Source organism: Diplotaxodon limnothrissa, linkage group LG22 (assembly GCF_057381915.1).
Source record: "Diplotaxodon limnothrissa isolate DT_005_m linkage group LG22, D_limnothrissa_male_GT1.1, whole genome shotgun sequence".
NCBI classification, from domain to species: Eukaryota; Metazoa; Chordata; class Actinopteri; order Cichliformes; family Cichlidae; genus Diplotaxodon; species Diplotaxodon limnothrissa.
The window spans coordinates 2,407,608-2,428,739 of NC_140616.1; the positions used below are offsets into that span (position 1 = coordinate 2,407,608).

Below are 21,132 nucleotides of genomic sequence, written 5' to 3' on the forward strand. Positions count from 1 at the left end.
AACTTGTAGCTGGATTTGCTGAAATTGATGCTGCATGCCTTTCCACCTTTGCTCCTGACGTGACAAATCCTTCTCCCACTTTTGGTCTCTGGCTGCTTGAGACCGCATAAGAGATTTCACCAACCCTGTTAACTCCTCCAATTTGTCCTCAGGGCTTGTTGCTGCCATGGCCTCTAGCTCAGATGAAGCTCCAACTCCTTCATCAGGCTGCTCCTCTTGGCCTGGCTTTCTTCCACCTCTTGTCATCATCTTCTCACTGTGGCATGAGTGACACACTCCTGACACCACTTGTAACAGGGCAGCCCTTAGCGGCTGGAAACACAGTGAGACAGACCAAGGCAAGTGTAGTGGAACAAAGTATTTATTTGCTATATGGCTCTCCTTAAAACAATTAACTTGTCGAGCTTCTTCACAGCACAAAAATCCCCTAATGACAACTGGCAGCCTTAAATATGTTCAGCTGTCACAGACTTAACCATTATTCCACTCTCAGGTAAATTCTTAAATCCCAACCTTCCACCACAGTATACAATATATCAATAAGAATAAATAAATACATAAATACATTTTCACATTTACATATTAATAAATATTTCACACTTAATGTTACACCAAACCCAATATTATAAAAACCCAGAAACCCAAGCACAAAAAGATTCACCACACTCTTTACCCATGGTCTCTCCCGGAACCTTTAAATGGTGTCTGGACCCCCGGGGAAACATTTGCCCAAACACCTTGAAGAGGACACAGGCAAGAAAGGTGAGTAATCATTAACTTACAAACACTTATTTGCACCACTTTTATCCCTAGATTTCACACACACATTTGCATTAGTTTTCCTTATTGGTAAACCTTAATCACAATCTCAATCACCATTCTTCTCTCCTGACAGACAACCACCACATTCCTTGATGAGGAGCAGCTGTGCAGGATCTGAAACAAGGCCACCAACTGATTTTAAAATTCCCAATAAATAGTCAATAAATATTTAAACTTCTTGTGTGCAAATCCATGCTTAAAGTGCAATGCTCATAAAGTGCTTGATAAGGTGCTTTTAATAAAGTGAAAGGTGTGCTCTAAAGTGCTATACAGACAATACAATATAAATAAATGCAGTAAGGGAGTCCTCTTCCTTACAGAGATAAACACACTATTTTACTTTTAGGTGGGATCTTAATGTTGGATGAAATACTTTTCTGGCTGCTTTGCATCCTCAGATAATTATAGTCTGCAAAATTATGGGTTGAAAAAAATGATTATAATAATTCAGATTACTAATGCCTGCAAAAGTCAGATTCATTTCCACTGCAGAAATCAATCTGCGGTTCTTTGACAGTTTGATGTCTACTTTGGTTAATGTTGTGTTGCATTTGGAATTAAACATTAAATTTAATGTTAATACAGCGAGAAAGTGAGAAGGAAGTCACCGCAGCTGAAGAGCTGAAAGTGTTGCACTGAAGCTAACATGCGTTTTATATTTGGAAGGACGGGACTAGAATTTCTACACATCCCAAACTTCCTAATGATGATAATAATAATAATAATAATAATAATAATAATAATAATAATAATAATGATGAAACAAGAGCAACTGCAGACCTTTCTTCATACTGCATGATGATGTCACTAACATCCAGATGTTCAAGAACAGGAAACCAGTGAGGGCAGCCAATCAGAAGAAAGGGATCTTTAAGTGGGCGGTCTTAAAGAGATAGAACCTAAAACCTTTTTTTTGGAACATGTAAACCAGGTTTAAAGCTGTGGATGCCCACATGTGTGTGCAGTGTAGATGTTCAGTCATGTTTCCAAATGTCAGTTTTTTAGCCACTACAACACACACATCCTGCGTTTGTCAAATAACTGAGAAAAAGTTTAAGAAAAAGTGAACTTGAGAACTTACAGGAGACTTTTTTAATCTTCAAAGTACTTAAAAGCAGGATAATTGCCAAACTGAGCTGACTATCAAATCATTTGAGTCCTCTGATCCATAATCACAGAGTCCTATACAAATGTCACAGACTTGTCAGGTAGGCGCTACAGATGCTGGTCTAGGATTTAAAAATGTATGCAGAGGCAGACGCGCACACACATGCAGAGCAAGCAGAACAAAGGGTGAAAAGGTAAGGAGGATAAGCTCTGCTGACAGCGCGCAGACAGCAGATCAGTCAGCGTCCCTCGGCTCTGACACGCCGACAAAAACACAACACGACTGCAAGCAGGTTCAGGCTCGGGGCATGACTCAACTACAGTACGCCTGTCAGGACTTCCACTACTGTCACACTGCTCGACAGGGCCTCACGTGGCAGAGGAACAAGTGCAGGGAGCGAAGGAGGGAAAGGACCGGAGCTTGTCAATAGAAACCTGTGAAGCTGTCAGTCAACAAACCAGAGGAAAAACATCTATATAATTTTAATCAATCCACTGCATAAGAACACCAATAAGACTTAAAGAAGGGAAAGTTTCTCAGCATGTTTGACCACCTACAATCATCACCTCCAAACTACACAAGACGCAGCAGCCAGGCTACTAACATCTTCTAGCAAGTGCACTGGCCCCCAGTAGATTAACATACAGAGCAGTAGATGACCAGGCCCCCAGATTATTAATCCAAACTCCTCATAAAATACACAGCAGCTCGTTGCCTCTGCTCACAGGCTCAGAGTTTGTTGGAGCAAAGGGGGCGGAGCCTTTCAGTCTGTGGACCAGTTTACCACCACAGCTGCGATTGGTTGACTCTGTGGAATCCTTTAGAAAGCAGATAAAACCTTTTCTGTTCAAACAAGCCTTCAGTTGATCAACGCTTTTAAACATTTAACCCTTTCTATTGCTTATATTTTCTATTTTATCACTTAACCTGTTTATTTCACCCTTCATGCTCAGCGCTCTGTGACTGCCTGTCTTTGAAAAGCGCTTAATAAATAAACTTTACTTACTTAAAATCTCAGTAAAATATTACCAGACCTGTATTGCTTCAAACACTTCCACCAACACGTTTTCCCTCTTGGACGCATCACAAACTATTTCTTGCATCTGCTTTGTTTTTACATGTTCCTTTGTCAGCGGGTTCGGTTTACCCCACCCTAAAAACTAAAAGCACCTTCAACGTGTGATTGCAGCCTGCAGGACCTCCCACACCTGCACGCAGCTGTATTTAGCTATCAAAGGAGCTTCCATCAGGCCACAGACTGTATGTTAATGTGCAGGACAGACAGACATTGTCCCAGCTTCCACTGGTCTTCACTGTGTTTTTAATATTGCTTATAAAATATTTTGCTTGTATGATTTCTGCTGACTGCACAACAACTATGTCACACATCATCTTGGTAAATATTTAAGGGTTAAAGTTCAAATTATTCTCTAGCCTGTCAGCCAATCAGACGATCAATCATCCACGTGTCAGGCAAACAGACAGCGGAGGTCGGGTGTGATTCTGACCTTGTGGAAGTTTCCAAAGAAGAGCTTCTTTATTTCCGGCCCCTCGAAGGTGACTGTCTGAAACTCTCCTTTAAAGTCATTGTTAAAAAACGTCAGAGTTTTTCCTCCATCTGCAGGAAGAAACATGAGAATTAAAAAACATAAATCAACAAATAAAACACAACATTTATAAGAAGCAACAATCTTGTTCAGAATTTTAACTCGAGTTTAACAGAAGTAGAACAGCAGCTTGCACTGCACCCGACTCTCCTTTTCATTAACATCAGGCAAATATGTTGTGTTCACTGATTTATTTTGGTAGGTTTGAGTCTAGAAATAAAGTGGAAACAAATAAACACGTCTCAGCTCACTGTCCAGGATGACGCCCACTAGAGGTTCGTTGTTCTTGTTGAGGATCTCCCAGAGCGCAAAAGGCTCCTCGGGAGTGTCGGCCAGCAGCCTGAACAGCAGGGTGATGGTGTAGTCAGAAGGCAGCCCCTCAGGATGGATGTACCTGTGAGCCAGGGTGAAAACATCAGAGCCGGGTAAACGTCCTCATTGGTGATGTCTCTTTTAGGTCAAACAGTGAGGGTTATGGGCTCTGGATGCTGATACTCAGCTGGTGAAATCAAAGCTTGCTTCTCCTTCCAGAAGCTATTTGCTGCACTTTCATCTGTCTTTGAAAAACATGCTATGATGTCTTTTCCATCAAGGTGCAGCAGTGAAACTTCCAATAAATAAGGTGCTATTTTTATGAGCGTGGAGACTGTGTCCTGTGTACCTGGTTGGCTGTGCCAGCAGCGCGTCGCTGTGCAGGTGGAAACAGGGGAACGTGTTAAAGGTGCCGGGTACCATGGAAACGCCAGACATGCTGCTGTACCGATTCTCCACGAGCCCGAACAGCTCCATCATGCGAAAGCCTGATGACACAAGGAGCAATTATCACCTGTTGTAACCATTTCAATGAGTTTTCAACAAGTTACAACAAGCAGAAAAACAGCAAAAAAGCTCAGAGGAAGTATTTGTACATTTTTAAGTAAAGAAATATAGAGCTGCAGAAAAAGCAGTCCAGACATACAAGACATGACAGCAGGATACAAGATATTTAATTCAGCCAATCATTTTAAACATACCAGTTTTCACCAGTATAGAGGGCCAAAACTGCCAAAAATAAAAATAATTAAAAAGAAATAACAAAGTGACTCAATAATATAATATAATATAATATAATACAAACATGTGCCAACTGTGAAATCTGGGGCTGATGATGATGTTTGAATAACAAATAGCTTAATATCTTTTATTCAGCTGTTGTTGCTGTTTGTCAGAGCTCTTCATTATAAAACATATCTGCCCTGTTCGGTCTTTCAGAGCTTCAATTCGCCCAGCAAGATATTGATGTGATACCACAGATGTCTCTGTCAACAGTAAACACCATCTGTTAAATACTGGCCCTTACTCATATTCAGCAAATGTATTGGTGCATTTTTAATGAATATAAATGCAGCAAAAACCAATAGAAATCTATTTATTCATGAAATGTCAGCTAAACAGATACCATTTAATTTGATTTTGCATTTATTCAAAACACACAAAAAGAGGATATGTAAATTATGCTATTAAAATAAAACAAATAACTAAAATGTATTAAAATGAAAAGAAAAAATACAGAAGAAATAAAACAGAGCAACAGCTTATTCTGAAAAGTTAAATATAATAATAAAAAAGAATGATATGTTGATGATTAATGACATTTTGATGAACAACATTCTCAGTTGTTTAAGTTATTTGTTTGTACATGTGTTGGCAGTGTTGGCTCTCCATACTGTTTGAAATGAAGGGTTAGAGCTTTAACATTATTGTGTTCATCAAAAAAAAATTAAAGCCACAGCTCACACTTGATTTATATTCTGTTTCCTATTTGAAGTTATTCTGTAAGCACTCATAACGGAGACCGTGACACGTGGACACGTGGACACATGGACACGTGGACACGTGGACACAGCAGGCTGGCTGCAGTAGCGCTCCAGCTCTTACCTGGCATCGTGCTGCCACTCATCGGCACAGCCGGACACGCTGGGAAAGGCAAAAAGTGAGTTTGATGACAAATATTTAGAAACCACCACATTCAACCATTTCTATTAATGTACGGAAAAAGCACCACATGTTGTATAATTTACTCTATAATGTCCAGTGCAGGGATCTCTTCAGGATTACATTTAGCTCTAACGTCAGGTCAGGGACTCACTGGCAGTTGCAGCTTCACACACAAAGGTCACCAGCTTCTCTTCAATCTTCTTGAAGGCGTCCAGGTCATCCACAAAGAAGACGTGCCTGTCACTGGGTTTACTGGCGATGCTCACCAGCTCCCCGTAGTCAGCATCAGCGAAGCCAATGGCAAACACGATGTAACCTTTGATGAGAATTCAGAGAGAGAAAGATCCATGTCTCCAACTGCAGGAAAACTGGAGGAGCAATATGAACGCAGACTCTTGCACATTTTAAAGGCAGATGAAGTTTGGCCTTCCAGTAACACAGACCGCAGCTCTAGGCCTTCTTCAGAGCTTCACACAGAAACCGTTCTGACCTTCCATCTGCATCTCTTTGGAGACTTTGTTGACGTCATCCTGAGATCGACCGTCAGTGAGCACCACGAGGACTTTGGGGATTCCTCTTCTCGCTCCTGCCTCCTCTGTGAAGATGTTTTTCTTCACGTGCTGGATGGCTCGACCTGAGTGAGCAGACAGAACAACCATCTCCAATAACTCCAAATATTCTACTTTTACAGCAATTTTTCAGCTTCGTATTCTCAGTAGTTGAGAAACAGCAGCAGACGAGTTATTTGAAACAACATGTCTATTACCAGAGGATTTTTTTATTATGCTGATTTGACTTCACACCATCTGTTCTGGTTAAAAAAGTCATTAGCGGAGCTGCAGGTCTGTCACAGCGGACTTGGCAGTGATGGGAAATCAAAATTAATCAATTTTCAGCTGCAGTCTCCGGTGTGGCAGACATTATTCTGAGAGGAAGTCAGAAAATCCTGCAGCACCATCAGCTTCAGAGGATCCCTGTTTACAGAGTTAACTATTAAAAACATGAAAGAAAGGAAGCTTAAGGGTTTGTACGACATAAACTTGACACGATCAGTTAATTTCAAATTTCATGCTAATTATTCATCAGTGCAGGATGAAGATCTGACTCCAAACTGTAGCATTAATCGTGATGAAAGGACACGATTATTGATGCATGCCTTGCTGATGTACAGGACATCAGAGAGTGTTGCATCAGAGCGTCCCACCAGGGAAATCACATCACAAGTTTCACTGAATGTGTGAAGAGAATTCATGTTTCTGCAGCAGCTGGAGGACCAGCTCAACATCTAAGGCTGCCCCCCCCCCCCACTCTGCAGAGCCACTGCGCTGCAGGCTCAGACACCCACCAGACACCCGGGACCCCCGACTTACTCACACTCTTCAACTATGATCAAATTTTACACATTACTACCAACAGTTACCATCACATATTAATATTTAGATGTTTATTTGAATGTTTCTGTTCTTTTCTAGCTTATAAATGTGCTCATACAGGCTCATGTGGTTTTTCCACTGCTTAATATTTGTTTCATAGGCTTTAATATTCATTTCATTTTGCAGAATTAACAAAGCAACAACCAACATAATGAGCAATGATGAAGATGACTATATTTTTAGTAGTATTATTATTGCTATTTATGTTATATATTGTGATTATAAGCTGTTTCTTGATTTGAGTCTTCTTCTTTGGTGTTTGGTCATGACGTTTCCCGGCGCCGTGTCTTCATGTTGCTTAAGAATCAGGAAACTCTGGAACTAGTGCACTTTATGTCTTTAGTGCATAAATGGAAAAAACCCCATAAAGTCAAATAATGATCATCTACTGAGCCTCTTCTGTCTCTTTTCTGTATATTTACTCAGACCCACACCTTAAACCACAGCTTGACTGAGTCATTAACAAATCCATGAGCACCTGCCTGGATGTGAGGCTGCTGCACGGCCGTTAGTACATCCAGAGATCAGACGTTTTCTAGGCCTCTGGAAACAACAGAAAGCACATTGCTAATTGCAACGCGGCGATCCCAGAAACTGTTGCTTCCTGTGAGAAACGGAGGATTAGTGTTTTACAGCAACGCATCAGCAGTGGGAGAATTCCTCCCCACCAGTGACGCTGTTACAAATCTATTCTCCTCAGTCTCATCCCTGTAGGAGAAACCGCCCGCGCTGCTTTGTAAACAGCGATTAATGACTCTCACTGCTTCCCTGCAGACTTCCTCTCATCGCACACACACACATCCATGAATAAGACTATGCATGAACACGCTCGACTTGCACACACGCATGTTGACACAGAGCCGAGAGGACAACACACTTTTCCACAGTGATTTCATTTTCTGTTTGCGGTCGCCTCCTGCTCAGTAGCATTGATAACGTCACGAGGGAGTTGTGTTGAGCGTGTGCACGTTACACTGTGGATTTGTCTCGACCAGGCGTCTTTCTCAGATTTAGAGATTATTTCTGCCGCGGTAAAGACGGATTTGATCCGTCACAGTCGCACAGCTTGTATACATTCGTACACTGTATCGCACCGGCTTCAAGCGCGCACGCCAACATCTGTCATCCTGAAACTCTAGCAGACTCCAGCAGCACGCTCGTCCAGCGTCAGTGACTCATACGCAGTGCTTTCACAGAAAAGCAGCAGCCTGCATGCTGTGCGCGTCCTCACCTGTCTTAGTGTTTCCTCCTTTGTAGGAGATCTTGTTGATGGCGTCCAGCAGACCCTCCTTGTCACTGTAGGAGTTCAGCTTAAACTCTGTCCGGGCATCGTCGCTGAACTGGGCAATAGCCACCTGTCACAAAACACATGAACGTAGCTAATAAACCAAAAGAGGAAGTAGGCCACTGTTAGGTGTAGGGGACGAGGGTTAGGAGGAGACTACGAGAAGAAGCACCGTCACAGAATACAGAAAAGCTGATCTCCATGAATCCTCCTTTTAGACTCGAATGGAGTCATCCTTTAGAAAGTGAACATCATGTTTGTATTACTTTTATACAACCGTGATTCTATTTGAAACCACATTCAGCATCACTACACGTGATCAGCATCACAGCCCGGGCTGGTACAGAGCGACTGTAACGACCACAAAGAGCAGAGAAGGATAATGATGATGGAGACGGAGGAGGGTTACACCGCTGCAACGAGAGCCTCGATTCTCCCGTCAAAATCATTCCTAACGAATCAGGTTATTACTGGACAGGTCTTTAAGAATTATTACATTTAAAAACTATGAAAAATGGAGGATAGATTTTTGTTTTCAATAATAAAGTATGAGATAATACGGGCGGATGATACGCCTGCAGCGGGCAAAGAGTCAGGCTGTGTTAGATGGGATAATTTAAAACAGTGAGGTACATTAACCCCACGCTATATATTTTTAAGCAATTATTTTTTGTTTGTTTGAACTCAAAACGTTTGTATTCCTTCTCCATCTGTTCCTGGCTTGAACCTGCTGTGGGTGGCTGTGTGCTGCTGCTCGCTGCCTCAGGTACAGGACTCAGTGAGTTGGGTGGAGCACTCAGCGAGCTCTTGGCCAACACCAGTGGATCAGTCTGGCAGTGTGTTTGAGCTGCTAGTGAGAGCCTGTTTAACCCTCTTTAGGGCAGATTAGATTTTTTCAGTTACTTTGATCGACATCCAGGTTGTTGTTCAGAAAGAGCCACAGCTCTTAGTTTAGACTGCTTCATAAAATCATGCTGACGTTCATATTTACCTTCTGTTTTGTTGTTTTCTTCCACCTGGAACGCTTTGTTCTACAGTATATCACAGCATTTAAAGACAGTATGTACAATGTTCTCTAAAGCTCAGACAAACTGAGCCGATACTTGATGCCACTGTGACTGAACGGAGCTGAACGGGGAGGAAAGAGGAGCACTGACAGACACGTGAGCAGCTGTAACACAGAGCGTGCAGATGAGCTGTTTCATGAGTGAAGTGGGCTGTGGCCACCTGGGAGACCACTCAGGAACATTCTTTATTTGTAAATAACAAAAAATCAAAATGAGAGCAGCTTACAGGAAACTTGGCGCTGGTGCTGACTCGCTACACCGAGGCTCTGAACACAGGAGTGAAAAAGAGGTTTAGCTCAACTGGGAGAAAACTGCTGTATGTAAACAGTTTGTTCTCTTTCTCTAGTTTGTCCTGGAAAGTTTCCCTTTTCTTTGCATCTACGGTGCATCAGACGCTCCTACAGATGACGGGGAAACTCATTTAGATGAAGAGGTCCGAGCGAGGCCAAAGAAACAACCACGAGAAATCAAATCTTTGAGTTTAAAGATTTTTTACAATTGAATTACCCAGGAGGCTGCTCTGTGCACGTGGTAGTCTTATTCCTGCCACGTCCCACAATAGTGAAGATATGACTCAAGATAAATCAAATGTGATCTGGTAAGAAGAAAATTCATAGCACGCGGTCTTTAAGTCTTTCCACAAAGATGATTTCATATGATCAGCTGTGATGTATCAATGGTAGTGTTGGCAAACATAAATATGCAGCTACATCATGAGTGAAATGGTCTTCGTTAGAACAAACGTCTCCACATTAACAGCTACAGACAATCACGTCTTACACAGGCTGACAGTAATAATAATAATAATAATAATAATAATAATAATAATAATAAGAGAACTGCTGAGAATCATGACTATAAAGATGGGAATTAAACCAATGGATTCATCAGTGTCACATTTGCAATGTGACACTGATGAATCCAGCTGTGGTTTCTTCGTGAGACAGGTGAGAGGACGGTCCCTGCATGTGTGGAGGGTGGAGGAGCAGCAGTGATGGAGAGGGAAGCAGCTTTGCTGGGGTCACTGCTGTTTATCTCCACACTGTGTGAACTTACTTGGATAGTTGTTGGATACGTTTACGTAAAAGCTCTCTGACATACGAACAGTCACCTGACCTCAAGCCTGCTGAGATGATTCTTCCCTACAGCTGTCAGACTCCTCGGCCTCCTGACAGCTGACCCACGTTAAACTCATGGACTAAACACACCCACAACCACCTACACACACACACACTGGACAAAAACAAACAACTGGACCCTCATACACACAATAATAACAGGGACTGACCCACCAGCACTTTATAGAACCTCTGTAGGAGCCACATATCTCACTGTAGCTGCTGTACAGACAATCACTCTGTACAATAATAATTATAGTTCTACAACTGTTAGAACTTGTATAGTTCATATTTCTGTATAGTCATATTTATATCCTGTTCACAGCCTGTACAAGCTTATAGCATATTCATAACACACCTTCATACCAATAATAGACACATTTTTGTAATATATCTATATTTTTGCTAAAGCACTTTCTGCAAACTGCATTTGTTGCCTTGTACTTGTGACATGTGCAATGACAATAAAGTTGAATTCTATTCTATGATTTCAGATTCATCAGCCAACAAACGATGACCATCGCTGGCTCGCAGTCGCACCGTTGCAGCGTCATTCCAGGCGACAACACTTTGGTTAATTAATATTTGAATAATAAAACGATATTTATCCATAAAAACAACAACACGCAGGGTTTGTATGACAGTGTGAGGCTGGTCTTCACACATTGATAAAACAGGTGTGGTATGTGCAGTGGGCTGTAGATGGCCCCACCCACAGTCAGCGCTGACACCGCCACTGATGATCTCTTTCATTGTGCTGCCAAAGCAGCGCGCGGCAAACCTCCACCATCCACACTGAGGACGAGGAGCCTGCTGTGCCTCAGGCAAAGTGCACATTTTCCCATCAAGTCATTGTTTTTCTGGTATTTCTGTGGCATGTCTGTCAACAACCTGTCAGTCAAAGCACGGCGCTGAGAGCTACCAGAAGCAACACACGCCAAAGCTCTCAGAGAACTGCTTGCTAAAGGCTAACAGGTCGCCCTCGGTGGTACCTGTGTGCCTTCCGGGCCGATCCGGTCCAGAGCTCCACTGGTGCTATACAGGAAACGGATGATCTTCAGGAAGTTTTCATCTCCGATACTCCAGGAACCGTCAACCAGGAAGACCAAGTCTGCTTTGGCAGCTTTACAGACTGAACGAGGAGACAGAGAAACATGAAGTAAACATAACAACAGCAACTGGTTGACTCACAAAGGCAACACTTCAAATGGGAATAAGTAAAAAGTTGTGAGTCTGCTGTATGGAAGCTTGAAAATAGCTGATTGAAGGGTTTTGTTGGAACGTTCATTGTGATCATTTTTGATTGGCTTTCTTTTACTTTGAAGGATAATTTATCATTAAAAACACATATTTATCCACTTGCTTTCATTTGTTCGCTTTATTGCCGTGAAAATAAACAAACTGGCTTCATTTAGAAACCGATGAATAAAAGCAGCTTGTGAGTGAAGCAATCCTGTGATTAATTGCACTCAAAGAGCTTTCGACTTGTAAACGATTGAAACACATGAAATGCAAAACACAGAGCTGCTTCTGCTGCTCTTCGAAAGTCATTCCAATCACTTCCTTCTCTCCTCTAATCAAACCCTATTTAAGGGTCAGCCGGCGCCACATTGATCTGCAGACGGCTTCAATCCGGCATTCGACTCTTTGTTTATTGCAAACATTTCATAAACACATCTCAGGAGGAATCAAACTGACTTTGTTCTGAAGTCTGAAAACAGATTGAGTGAAACTCAAATTGCTATTTTGCTCAAATATAATATTTTGTAAGTTGATTGTTAGAATTATTCACCCGTTCTTTGTAAGGACACTTTGGTTCACTGCTGTCAAAACTGCAGGTGGTTGCAGAACATTGACAGAGCAGCTGAAAGCATCTTTGACATTCATTCACATTCACGCGATGCTATTATTCTGACGGCGCTCCAGTGGAGTGTACAACTATTCAATGTCGTCCACACGAGGAAACAAACAAAGCACCGAGTGAAAAAGGCAACAGTTGGCCTTAAATTGAAGATTAAGTGCATCATTTAACGCTCGCCCTGAATGCGTCTGGCAGCCTATTTAAAGCTCGTGTCAAGTACAGAGAGATTATATTTAACTTAAATGAGAAATCTCATAATAAGTGCAGTGAATGAAGATTCTGCCTTTCAAAGATCCATTCTCCACATTGTAAGATTATATAAGAAGTAAATAAAGGTAACTGGTAACTATGGCTGCCAGATGAGGAAAGAGCTCGTGAACTTATCTCAAACTCTTGTTACCAGGTTACAAAACCATCGTCTTTGCTGTGTGATAATGTAACTGGCTTGTGCAGCACTTTGTGGGTCTGACAGGTGGAGAGATGTGACACTGACAATCACAGCACCTAACAGCTGAATTATTGTGAACTGAGAGGATGGTGAGTGAAGCGGGAGTCTCTGAACAGCTGTCTGTGGGGGCGCAGCTGAAACACCACCAGGTCCCCGAAAAGCCTCTTCGAGCCTCTGGCTTCACTTTCCAGACTCAGCCAGGCTTCGTCCAATCGTGGTACACAGTCCACACATAAAATACTACAGTACAGTCTATCCACCCACTGTCCTCCACTTATCAAGTGAATTGTACAAAACGTTAGTGCCTGGACTTCAGTCATGTTAATAAAGAAAAAGTCATCGTGCCAATCTCAGACAGTGTGTCACATATCACAGCGGCCACGGGCCGGTTTCACGTCAGACACTATCTTCACGGCCTTTAAGGTGTCGCGGATAAATACAACAAAATAAAATAATACGACAAAAACTGTCTCTGTAAATATAATAGTAAACGTGGATGTACTGTGTAATTGTGTAACGTTATTAGCAGCGTCCTCCTGGCTGGAGGACTGTTTACTTAGCCTGATAGGCCGAAGGACACTGTCTCAGCTAAACTATGGACACGCACACACACACACTTACACTGATAAGCACTCACTCATCCCCCTCCCTTTCCAACGCCTTCGATGCTTGTGCCCTACCGGGGATGATAGCAGTCAACTGGACCAGCACAGATGCTGCAGGACCGGATGCGCTGTCTACGCTGGCTCTCTCTTACCCTTTACCCGCCCTGTTGCTTGTCTCGTGTTTCTATGGTGTATTGATAGTCATGTGCTTTTTGTGCTGAGGTGTTTTTTCTTTTATCAAACTGTTCTCCCACTAGGAGCTCAGTCTGAGTGGAGTTTTTTTTCTCCTCCTCTTACCTCATGTAGTGTATTTTCGTTGTTTTTTTCCTATCAGCCTACCTTCTGACATGTCTGCCCAATGTGATGTTTGTGTAAAGTTGGTCAGAAGGTTCCTTTGTAAGTGCGCATGCGCCATTAGCGTGCTGCCTGCTGTAACCCCTAATTTCCCTCGGGATGAATAAAGTATTCTGATTCTGATTCTCCTGAAATGCACCAACAGCATTGAGAGTAACGTCCTCCTCTCTGCCCCTTAATGCTCTCTGGTCGCTATGGTAACGCGTAAATATTTATTTCAAAATAAGACACAATAAAACCCAGGGAAACCAAGTTAACGATAAAAACTCTGAAAACCAGAAATTTCACACCCGAGCCTCAAATCTCGCAGCCCGGTACCGAACGACTCACGGACCGGTACCGGGGGCTGGGGGCCACTGACATATCTGACTGCACACCTGTAAAATAATAAAAGGTCTCCTACTACAAATCAGAATATCAAAGCTGGTTATGCAAAACGTTTCATAAAAACAAACAAGTCAAACTAGAATACATAAATATTTATACATATTTACTGAAAACTGAGCAAAAGAAATAAATAAAAGAAGCTGTTTGGATGCAGCCTGATGTCACCAAAACACATCAACAACAATACATCAACACAAAGAGATCGAAAGATGAGACGATCAATAACAGTATTAGAACTGCTCTCCTACCTTCCTTGGCAGCAGGGATTGTGGGTGGAGGCGTGGTGGTCGGGGGCTTGGTGGGTGGTGGGGTCGGGACGGGTACTGCAGAACAAACAAACACATGAGGATGTGACAGCCTGTAACTATAACAAAACAACCCTCGTGTGCCACATGACCCTGAGTGAAACACGCGGTGAAACTGCACAGAGCGCTCACGTATGGCCCAAACGTGTACAGTAACTACATTCAGCTCATGTATAATTTGCTGCACTGATCACAGTGTTAGCTGCGGTCCAACGCGCACTCCCACTGTCTCTGCCTTCGACTTCCTGCCTGTATTCTACGTGTGTCTTTGAGCGTCTTTGTGTGTTTATGCACTCAGCGCTGTTTAGACAGTAAATCAGCTACCTGAGGCTGAGAATTACTTGTGATGGCAGGTAGGGAGCATTCAGTAGTGGCTGCCTGCAGCGATGGGGATAGTCATTTGGAGGAAAGGCTCTGGCTTTCATTTGCATCAAAACAAAGCAATAAATCATTGTGGAGGCTCACTGCAGAGCTGCGGTACAGACGGGAGCAGCTTCAAGCAAACAAATGTCTGCTTAGCTTCGAGGAGGGAACATTCTTTCTTGTATCTCTGGATATTTTCTTTGTCTCGTTTTCAATTCTGCGGGTTCTCGTCTCCGTGCCGCCTCTGAACTATGCTTTTCTCCCGGCTCGTCATTCTCACTTCACTTCAGTGCACTGTAGACAGTTGGCAAAGGAAACAGGCTGCTCACCTCTGAGTTTACTCACGGCGACCTCAGGAACAATAAAAGTGCTCAAAGTAAAAGTTGGTCTGTGGGTCTGAGCTGAAACTGCAAATGTGCACATAGATGAGAGCAGAGCAGGACCTCCAGTGATCATCACCTGCACTGTAAAACTCAGAGCAGCACTGAACACAGTGCAGAGGAAACAACCAGGAACAGGAGGTTAGCCAAATAACTTCTCATCAGCAGGGCGTCGCCATTTTTATTTATCAGAAACTGAGTTTGCCTGCAGTTCCAAAAACTTTTATTTTATCCATTTTATTGTATTTTTTATACCCCCTGCTGATTGTACTAATCAAGTGCCGTTACTAAATCAATACTGTTATTGCTGCAATAACAATGGAAAACAGATAAAACAGCACGCACATATCTGCATCCATCTGGAACCCTGTGAGTCTCACAGCACGGCTGCTGGCAGCTGTGCTGACTGAAAACAAACCTGTATCCAGTTATTTGGTCGACTCGTTATTAAAGCTGCACCGTCGCGCAGCTTTGGCTGTGATCTCGCGCGCTTCTTCAACACACGGTGGATCTTATAAAGTGACACGTGAGACACGCTGACGTGTGCGCGCTCTCAAAGCAGTTGATTAAAACTTCTTCATCTCTGCAGTGAAGCTGGTGATTAAAGTGTTGAATACAGCTGAACGTAACTAAAGCGAGTAGTGAATTTACTGCACACGGGCCTCATTGAAAATAAAACAACAGCCCACCCACCCCGTCACCCTCCCGTCTCCAGACAGTGGGTCTTGATTAGTGTTTGGGGCTGCTGCTGCAGAACAAAAGGCTCATCCTGAAAAGGAAGAGGATTCAGCACTCGGCGCTCCGGCGAGGATAAAAGATGTTTTATGTTGAAAATGACGTGATCGTCCTCCCAGCCCGGACCGGGCTTCTTCTTAAACCGATGACAGCTGACAGCAGTTTGTGTATAATTGTGTGTGTGTTTCCCCGCCGTGTGCTTCTGCTATATTGTTATTATGACACATGTAAGGGCGCTTTTAAAACGGGCGTTTGGCAGATCGAATGGAGGAGGCAAAGTACTTCTGGATGTGTCGGCGGTGAGTGCACGAGTGGGTTTGTGCGAAACGCTGCACATCAAAAAGCAGTTTACAGGATTTCCCAGTTTTTCAGCTTCAAATTGGCTGCAGATCTGACAACCTTAGAGGCAGCCAAAGTTTTCAGTCCTCTGTTTGTGGTCGAAATAAACGAGCCCGAGAATGACTGAGCGACGGCATTACGGTCGTACACATTAGTTCTCTCATAGAACACACAAATAAGAAAAAGGACAGAGCGCCTGCTCTGAAACATTTGTCTCACACTAAATGGGAAATACTACACACATGCATCCCTATCAGAAATAAAAGTGGCCAGTCTCCACACAAAGGTCATGTAGGGATCGTGAAATTTTAGGCTGATATTGACGATTACAATAAATATTTGCAGCACAGCTGTTGTCAGTGGATTTCTTTTGTTTCTCCAGAGACATGATGAACGACCAACATAACCAATCAGAACTCAATGAAACTACATGAATTCCCACGTGCTCTCTCTACACCAGCTGTTTGCTGTGTTTACATTAATGCAAACTATTCTTTGTCTGTATCTGCAACTGCTGAATAAATGTAGGGGACTGCTGCAGCCTGCCTTGTTGGAGCTGCCTGACTCAGTCCTGTGTTGGCGATCACTGCTTTGAGTCCCACAAAGCCAAGTTGGAAAAACCTTCTGCCCAAAATACACACGGCAGCAGCTGTCAGCAACCTGGAGACCACGTTTTACATTTTAAACTTTGGCATCACAAAACACGATTCGTTATATTCTGAAAAGTATCAACGTTTTAAGATTTAAAAATAAATCTTTAAGCTTATTTGAGGCATTGATTTCAAGAGTTTCTGGGGGTGTGGAGAAACCCTCAACAAATGCATTTACTGTGAAATATTTGCACTCTTAAAAGCCTTTTAGCTCCTCATTACACTGTTGTTGAATATTTAGCCGGGGATAAATGGACACCTTGGCATCAGATAAACGTTGGCCACTGGCGTCAGAAATTAAGATCTTGTGCAATGGCATGCAATATATAAGTGTGCCCAATTTGAAAGAGTGGAAGCAACCCAGCACACACAGAGACACACAAGTGTAAATGTAAACGAGGCTTCTGTGCAGTGATCTTAAAATAGCAGCAGCAGGAGAAATCCAGTCGTGGAACTGCAGTGCACCTCGACCTGCAACATGTGAATGACACGTGTGTTCAAAGCTCAGGTCCTTACGTGTCTTCTCAGCGGTGGTGACTGCAGGCCCTTCGGTCCCGTCCTGCAGCTGAGCGTAGATGCTGATCTTATACTGCATGTTGGGCTTCAGGTTGTTGAAACAGTGCCTGCTCGCTCCCCCGCTCAGTCTCGTCTCCTGCTTCTGGCTGCCTGCAACAAAAGTACAAAGAACATCTTTATCTTTCTCAAAAATGATTCTGTATTTGTCACATGCAGAAATAAAAGCAAGTGCATGCACATGCAAGTGTGTAGAGCAATCTGCACACATCGTAAACCCAGCACGTTGTCACAGATTGAAAATGAAAGCATTTATTTATCTTTGTTGTCATTAGGATGCTACTGTTCGCTTGGTTTGTTAATAATTGATGAATCAAATCCAATTATTGAACCAATCAAACACCTTCCTGTTGTACTTGTTCACTCCATCCTAACAGTCAGGGTCCATTGGTAACATGTCAAACAGTTTTCCAAGAAAAACCTGTTATCCATGAAACACCAAGCATTTACTTCACTACAGGGAACTGGTGGAACATTTTAATGACTTAAAGAGGCATCGAGTGCAAAGATAATGGGACAAGCTCACCACGAAACTACACAGGTGGGAGTGTATGGGTGGAAAAATCTCAGTTTAAGTCAAGTCAAGTGAATCAAACCAATGTGAGCAGCAGCAGCAGGACGCAGCTGATTTATTTGGCTAAATTAAGTTCTCAACATGTCTCGTAGTCCTCCAGAGGCCTGGTAATGAACCAATCATTTGATTGAGTGTGTTGACCCAGGGTGAGATCTAAAACCTGCAGGACACCGGCCCTCGAGGCCTGGAGTTCGCCACCTCTGCACCGAAGGTCACTGAACCCATAAATGCTCCTTTTTCCTCAGGCATCATCAAATCGAGTTCAATCCCTCAGAATCCATGCCAGAAGTGCCGCTATGAGTAATACTGCATATAATCTGTGACATGATTTAATCACATTGGCTGGAAGCTCGAGCTGTGAGGGAGTCATCAGGCAGAGGAACCTATGAGACGCCTAAATGCACCACAACATTCCTGTGTAGCTAAACTGGGATAAGACCATAATAAGGGTGAAGAATGGATCCTGTGCAGGAAAAGATCAAAGAGTTGTTTCTGTAAATTCTAGCTGAACATGGTAAATCCTTCTGTCCTGCAGGAGGATGTATGAAAACACACTTTACACTCTGTCTTTCTTTCTATACCCTATTCCCTAAATTTACCTCCCTCCATTCCCTTTAAATTCCAGCCTGTTCAATAATAAAACAGGATAATCACACATTTCCCCCATTCTCAGCAGCAGGTGTAATTATTTACCAGCTGTTCTAACATAAGTCATTATTTAGCTTCATTGTGTGTTGAGAGAACCAACACATTGGATCTCCCCGAGGAGACACGGGGGAATTTGTGCCTTTTATGTGACGTTAATGACGCCAGTGTTATTGCTGGACGCCTAAAGGTGATGAATAACAGCTATTACTTTCCTATTTGGTGGATGACGGCTGTATTAAAAGTTAGTCTTAGCTTTGAGGTGCTGACTGAGTGGTGGATGTTTAAAATCGATTCAGGGCCAGACCATCTGTTGTTTGATGCTATTTGGACGTGTTCTCAGTGTCAGACAAAGAACTATTGTTTTTGTTGGTGGCTGCACAGAATCATAACTGAGGAAATGACTTTTATAAGCATACGGCTGCTTCACAGAGGTGACTTTGGTGCAGTGGCCTGTTTGGCAGCTGACGTACAAACACATTAAAGTTCATCAGTTCATAAATAAATTGCAGAGAGTTTCAGGAGAGTTTAACAGACACTGGAGGTAATGTGAAAGTGTATCTGCTGTCGCCATGTGGCTGTTTTTCTTCCTAGAACATCAAGTTAATATTGGTTTGGGGACCATCACTGACGGCCAATCAAAATGCTGTAATAAAGCCTTGCAGCCAATTTGTTCTGTAGTGGAGGAAGTGCAGAGCTAAAGAGGAATTCTAAATAAAGACATGTTTGTGAGGGATGTAAGGGACAAACGCAGGATTTTAGTGGACATATTATATCTGATTATAAGGACACGATCTACTTGGTTCCATTTAGAAAAGGATCATAGGTGAACCATGTATTAGAAAACCGTTCCTTTAAATATGCATTTGGAGAACTTCTACACTGTTAGCAAGAATGCCCACTCTCTGTGGGAATCTTGTAATCCTTGATCATGTTTTTAGAAACAATAGATATAGTTAGATTTGTATTTTTTTTATTTTTAGGGATCATCACAGCACCAAAGTCAGGGTAAGAAGCAAGAAGCAACAGAGAACCACAACTAGCTGCACAACTAGCTGCTACTTATAAGCTTTACATCTGACTTCCACCGAGAGGACATGTCTTCCTGTAAATCTGAATTTGTTTGTACGGTGCATGTATTAATGAAAGGTGGAATGATCCTTGTCTGACTCCCGTTGCAGGTGTGTTGTTCCAGTCTTAATCAACTGCACTTATAAAAGTTCTGCATTAGTAAATTTCATTTAATTCAATTTTGTTTTTTTTTCTAAAGCACCAACCTAAACAAAGCACTTTACCTGGTAATGTAAACCTTACAGTAACACAGAGACAACCCCAACAGTCAAATGGACCCCTATAAGCAAGCACTTGGAAGAAACCTTTGGCAGAAGCAGGATGTGTGGACATGTCGGCCTATCCTGAATCAAACTTTGTAGAGCTGCACGACGCTTTTTACTGCCAAAGTGCAAATAACATAAAAAATTAAAGGTGCTTTTCCTTCTGTTGCGCGTCTAAAAGTATAATCTCACCGTAAAAACAAGGGCATTTATTATTATTACTCACACGTGCAGACACCTTTGTACTTTTGCTGCTTCCTTCTTCACAAGGCCTCACCACAGCAGGTACTGTCGCATGTTTGATGTTTGGCAGATTTATACTCTGGGTTCCCTTTCGAGACCCCCCCCGCCGAGGGGTTTGCGTCTCCTCCTGGGATCAAACCCGGGGGCTTTTGCTTGCTATACATACATAAACCACGTACTACTGAGCCACTACAGCCACCTAGCTTATATTATTATGTTTAACGATGCAGGCATAATTTAGCATGACACTAAAGTTAATTAGCTGACAGTCTAGTTAAACGAACGTCAGCGGTGGGCTATAAACAAAAACACGTTTCTGCAAGCAGAACGTATCTGTTGAATTTGCCAGAGTCTCGGCACACTTCAAGCTAACGCTGGGATGCACGGCTTGATTGCCGTTTACGCGCGCACTGACTCATGCAGACGGCAGGCTTCACTTCCCTTCTTCTTCACACTCCCACACATAATGAACTCTAAATAGAAGCAGTTCAGTTTTTATTGTTTTAAAAAATTATATATTGTCACAATCAGAGGAAAGAAGTTGCAGGTGCAACCAAAACTTCAACAGAAAACTTCATAAGAAGAAAATAACTGTACTTTTTCCTTCCCCCTCCTTAAAGTTTACCTCTGAGAATAGACACAACAGGGCATAATTACTGTCACTGCTGTAACAAGCACATCTCCTCGCTCGGCAGCCGTAATCGCGACCTTTTGTCTTTTTTGTTCGCTTTATTTTACCTCGTGCAGCAAATGTAAATGTCACCCGTGCTGTGATCCGTAAGCCTTCCTTTTCTACAGAGCGGCACAGTGTCTGATTGTACAGCTAAACCTTTAAAGTGTCAGCACGTCTCCGATGGGATACAACAATATCTTTGTCATCTCCGGCTGCTTAGGGATTCAGAAAATTGGACCCTCTGCT

At 42.7% G+C, this 21,132-nt stretch overlaps 1 protein-coding gene across 1 annotated transcript in view; it reads right to left on the reverse strand.

Moving 5' to 3' along the window:
* Positions 1 to 21,132, reverse strand: part of col14a1b (collagen, type XIV, alpha 1b) — a 164,220-nt gene that overhangs the window by 33,537 nt on the left and 109,551 nt on the right. Inside the window, exons 23-32 of the mRNA XM_085345751.1 lie at positions 17,361 to 17,510; positions 14,321 to 14,395; positions 11,410 to 11,549; positions 8,179 to 8,302; positions 6,005 to 6,148; positions 5,666 to 5,830; positions 5,455 to 5,493; positions 4,199 to 4,337; positions 3,789 to 3,931; positions 3,439 to 3,548 (exon numbers count right to left, since the gene is read on the reverse strand). Of these exons, the coding sequence (XP_085201877.1) occupies positions 3,439 to 3,548; positions 3,789 to 3,931; positions 4,199 to 4,337; positions 5,455 to 5,493; positions 5,666 to 5,830; positions 6,005 to 6,148; positions 8,179 to 8,302; positions 11,410 to 11,549; positions 14,321 to 14,395; positions 17,361 to 17,510 (1,229 nt within the window). The remainder of the gene's footprint in view (positions 1 to 3,438; positions 3,549 to 3,788; positions 3,932 to 4,198; positions 4,338 to 5,454; positions 5,494 to 5,665; positions 5,831 to 6,004; positions 6,149 to 8,178; positions 8,303 to 11,409; positions 11,550 to 14,320; positions 14,396 to 17,360; positions 17,511 to 21,132) is intronic.